The following is a 4,315-nucleotide window of genomic DNA, read 5'->3' on the forward strand; positions in this document are numbered from 1 at the left end:
AGTGAATCGTTGTTGACTAAAAAAATGAATAATCAACTCGAGTAATAAATGGACTTTGAATTTTTTGTATGTGATATTGAGTGTGGTTATTTTCTTATACTGCTTAATTATTTTAAATTATTGAACAGGTATTTTTTGACATTTCAATCTTTTTTTTTTATCTTTTTTCTTAGCACGGACAATCTATGAACTAACTTGACACACCCACAACAATAAATATTTGATTTCAGTTTTTTTTTCCCTGATCAAACCAGAAAAAAAGGACATGACCTGCGGCAGCCAAATCCTGCTGTTCGCCGTTGCTCTTCTCTGTGCTCTGCTCGAAGCAGATTCAGCAGTCGTGGAGCGCACTTTCCATGTAAGTAAACAATCTACCTTCGATTTCTTTTATCGCTCTGTAAATCTGTGGCTTCGAACAGGTCAGAAACTTGACCGTCAGCCGGCTGTGCGAGAGGAGGGTCATTACCGCAGTGAACGGGAAGCTGCCCGGCCCGACAATCTGGGTCAGGGAAGGCGACACGCTGCTCGTGCACGTCGTCAACCTCTCGCCCTACGACATAACCATCCACTGGTGCGATCCAGCGAAGAAGAAGACGCTTTTGTTTTTATTTATGGTTTATTATTTAGTTACATGGTGCATGCGCAGGCACGGAGTATTACAGAAGCAGAGCGGGTGGGCGGACGGACCGAACATGATCACGCAGTGCCCGATACGACCCGGCGGCAGCTACACCTACAGGTTCAACGTGAGCGGGCAGGAAGGCACGCTGTGGTGGCACGCCCACACCTCTTTCCTCCGCGCCACCGTCCACGGCGCCCTCATCATCCGCCCCAGAAACCACTCCTTCCCCTTCCGCCAGCCGCACCGGCAAGTCCCCATTCTGCTCGGTGCGTAAACACCCCGAAAAGCTCTTCTTCTAGTTCTTGTCCTTGTCCTAATTTGGTACGATGGTTGAAGGCGAGTGGTGGAACGCCGACGTGGGAGACTTGGAAAAGCAGGCGTTCTTGACCGGCGGCGGCATCGTCAACATTTCCAATGCCTTCACTATCAATGGCAAGCCCGGCCACTTGTACACCCGATGCAAGAATCGTAAGCACGGATTGATATTAATCACTTCCTCCGAATTCTTTAGATTGAGGGATGGTGATTGATCCTTTTTAAATTTTTCGTTTTGTTCTTCAATAGATACGTACAAACTTGAGGTGGTTGCCGGAAAGACCTACCTACTTCGCATCATCAACTCCGCGGTCAACAGTGAGCTCTTCTTCAAGATCGCCGGCCACGCCTTCACCGTGGTCGCCGTCGACGCCAGCTATACCAAGCCCTACGACACCGACGTGGTGGTGATCGCGCCTGGCCAAACGGTCGACGCGTTGATGGTCACGGACGCTCCCTCTGCTCGCTACTACATGGCCTCTCAGCCCTACTTCAGCTCTCTCAACGGCCCTCCCAGCTTCGACAGCACCACGGCCACGGCCATCGTGCGCTACGCCGACGCCGACGACGCGCCTCCGGAGATGCCACGTATGCCGGCGTTCAACGACACCCCCACCGCCCACCGGTTCTACACCAACTTAACCGGCCTTCGGAGGCCAGGGACGCCCACCGTCCCCCTGGAGGCGGAGGAGCACATGTTCGTGACCGTCGGTCTGGGGGTGCTGGCCTGCGAGCCAACACAGGTGGTGTGCAACAGGAGCCGAGGTACCCTTGGCGCCAGCATGAACAACGTCTCTTTCCGGTTCCCCACCTCCATGTCGCTCCTGGAAGCGCACTTCAGTGGCTTCCACGAAGCAGAGTACCAACCAGACTTCCCAGACCACCCTCCGGCGATGTTCGACTTCACGAACAACAGCTTGAACACTGATCCCCGCCTCGCCCCGCTCCTCCACACGCAGAGGGGAACCAAGGTGAAGAAAGTGAAGTACAACGCGACGGTGGAGATGGTGCTGCAGAACACCGCCTTTGTCGGCACAGAGAACCACCCCCTGCATCTTCACGGCTTCAACTTCTTCGTGCTCGCGCAAGGCTTCGGAAATTACAATGCCACGACGGCGAGAAGTCGATACAACTTGGTGGATCCGCAAGTGAGGAATACAATCGGTGTACCTGCCGGAGGATGGGCTGTCATTCGATTCGTGGCCAACAATCCAGGTAATTCAACTAACGTAACTACGTATATCTTCATGATATATAATCCATATCGATTAAGCTTTAATTTCCTGTGTTTGTAGGAGTGTGGATTATGCACTGCCATTTGGAGCAACACGTGCCATTAGGGTTAGCAACAGTTTTTGTGGTAGAAGATGGAACCACGCCGGACTCAATTCTTCCTCCACCTCCTCCGGACTTCCCTGCGTGTTAAAAGGAGTTAAAGGAGGACTAATATAATGGTACATAGATTAAATTTTTATGGTACATTAATTACAATAATAAAATTTCATATATGAGATTTAAAGATCTGTTCAATACTTATTGTATAAAATTACTTAACCAAACGTATTCAGATATTATTCAATAGTCATAGGTTATTCATATATAACTACATCTGAATTGGTTATTAGTTGAAGGAAGAGTAATTTAGAATTGTTGTTGATTGAGAGATTATTATGTTCTCTCTCGATACACAATAAACATTCTTGATCCATAATAAGCTCACTTTTATCATTGTTGTAACTAATTAAATCTTTGTTTGTATCATGTTGCTACTTTTATCATTGTTTTGTTATGTTGTAAACTCTACACCAAAATTTAAGAGTATAGTTATGCCTGGTATTAGGCATTTAATGACACCCTTAGACACCTTTAATTGACATTTCAAACTAATTAATTAATCTTTGTTTATGTTTTTGTTGTGTATTCATTCTACTGTTTTGTTTGGTAGCTTTCCCTTTCACATGCATAGTTTAGATGGTTCAGTCCTCCCTTGTCTACAAAAGCCATCCTGCATGAGAATCACTATAATTCTTCTTGCTGCCTCTCCATCCACACACTTTATCATCAACATGGTAGTCCACTTTTTTTCTTTTAGATAATATATAGTGAATGCCTTGAAACACTCACTTTTTTTACTTTACTATCTGAACTAGCTGATTTTTTCATATACACTTTTGTGTACACCATCTCTTGCATTCCCACATTGATGTAAAGTACTAAAAAAGTAGGAATCGATTTATTTTTTAAATTTTGAATTGTAGTCAAATTTTGTAATTACTTTATTTTAGATGTTGAAAGTTTGGTATTTTTAATTTGGTTTGGTATCTTTTAATTTGGGAAGAGTGCTTTTAGTTTGGAATATGTGTTCATCAATAGCCATTTAATTTGCTTGGGTGTTCATCTTTATTGCACATACCACCACAATTTAACTGAAATTATGGTTACACTTACTAAACTAAACTAATAAGCACATGACCTTAACATAGAGTTGAATGGTAGAATAAAATTTATGTAGTGGCTATAAGATTGTTGAGACATGATTATGCTGCTCTCCTATGTGTTTGATTTGAATTTAAAATATAATGATGGATCTCTGTTTTACCTTTTTCTGTATGTTCTTTCTTTTAATAGCTTGAAAGATGCAATACAAGATCATGGTTGAAGGTGTTGGAGCACTCGTTTGAGGCCGGAATACCAAGATGGAGGGATATTACACTGCCCAAACCTTTCTTGAACACTACCACCTTCTAGAATCAGTTAACTTTGAAGATTCTGTTTGTTGGCTCTGTACCTAGTCACGGTTCTTCGTATAATTTTAACAGCCTAAGTCTGTAAAATTCTTGTAGCTCGATCGATTTCCGCTTACATTCCCCTACATTAGAGGTATGTAATACTGCCTTTTCAGAGTCACCTGATTAAAGAAACCAATGTGCCACTGAACTAATTCATTGAGGTCCCTTTTCTTCTTTGGCTCAATTTGTTTGGCATTTCTTTCCATTGCGATCGAGTTGGAAGGGCATACAGGCATGCCTATAGACCACCATTGTGCAGGTAGCAAAGACATCACTCATCAAATTGTTGGAGCAAGAGATGTCTGAATTCAGTCGCATATGGATCAGAACTTTACCATAGAACTGTGAACTTCTACTTACCTCCCATAGTCCCATTTGAACTTATCGTCATCTCTTTGATTCTTTATTTAGAGAATTAATGTCAACAAAATTTGTGAAGGATCGATGGAGAAGAGTTCGAAGATTTTTATTATTATTATTATTCTTATCATTTTCATTTTTGATAGTTTTTGAGTTTTTTTATGTTTAGGGTATTTTGGTAATTTTCATCTTTTAGGATTTTGAGTTTATGTGAACATATGTTTATTTG

The 4,315-nt window shown here is 43.0% G+C and overlaps 1 protein-coding gene across 1 annotated transcript; it reads left to right on the forward strand.

The window, feature by feature from the left end:
- Nucleotides 1-263: 263 nt before the first annotated feature.
- On the forward strand, nucleotides 264-3,841 carry LOC121968010 (laccase-25-like). The gene is made up of 7 exons (XM_042518535.1): nucleotides 264-358; nucleotides 420-571; nucleotides 647-888; nucleotides 959-1,090; nucleotides 1,187-2,152; nucleotides 2,233-2,391; nucleotides 3,566-3,841. The coding sequence occupies exons 1-6, from the start codon at nucleotides 266-268 to the stop codon at nucleotides 2,361-2,363; spliced, it is 1,716 nt and encodes a 571-aa protein (XP_042374469.1). The 5' UTR covers nucleotides 264-265; the 3' UTR covers nucleotides 2,364-2,391; nucleotides 3,566-3,841.
- The last annotated feature ends 474 nt before the right edge of the window (nucleotides 3,842-4,315 follow it).

The sequence above is a fragment of the Zingiber officinale genome, chromosome 3B (genome assembly GCF_018446385.1).
Source record: "Zingiber officinale cultivar Zhangliang chromosome 3B, Zo_v1.1, whole genome shotgun sequence".
Taxonomy (NCBI): domain Eukaryota; kingdom Viridiplantae; phylum Streptophyta; class Magnoliopsida; order Zingiberales; family Zingiberaceae; genus Zingiber; species Zingiber officinale.

Excerpts from the sequence above, each read along its gene's own strand:
- LOC121968010 (XM_042518535.1), top strand. The coding sequence starts at position 266 with ATGACCTGCGGCAGCCAAATCCTGCTGTTCGCCGTTGCTCTTCTCTGT. Across the intron at positions 572-646 it reads TACGACATAACCATCCACTG|GCACGGAGTATTACAGAAGC; the intron begins GTGCGATCCAGC and ends GTGCATGCGCAG. Across the intron at positions 2,153-2,232 it reads ATTCGTGGCCAACAATCCAG|GAGTGTGGATTATGCACTGC; the intron begins GTAATTCAACTA and ends CTGTGTTTGTAG.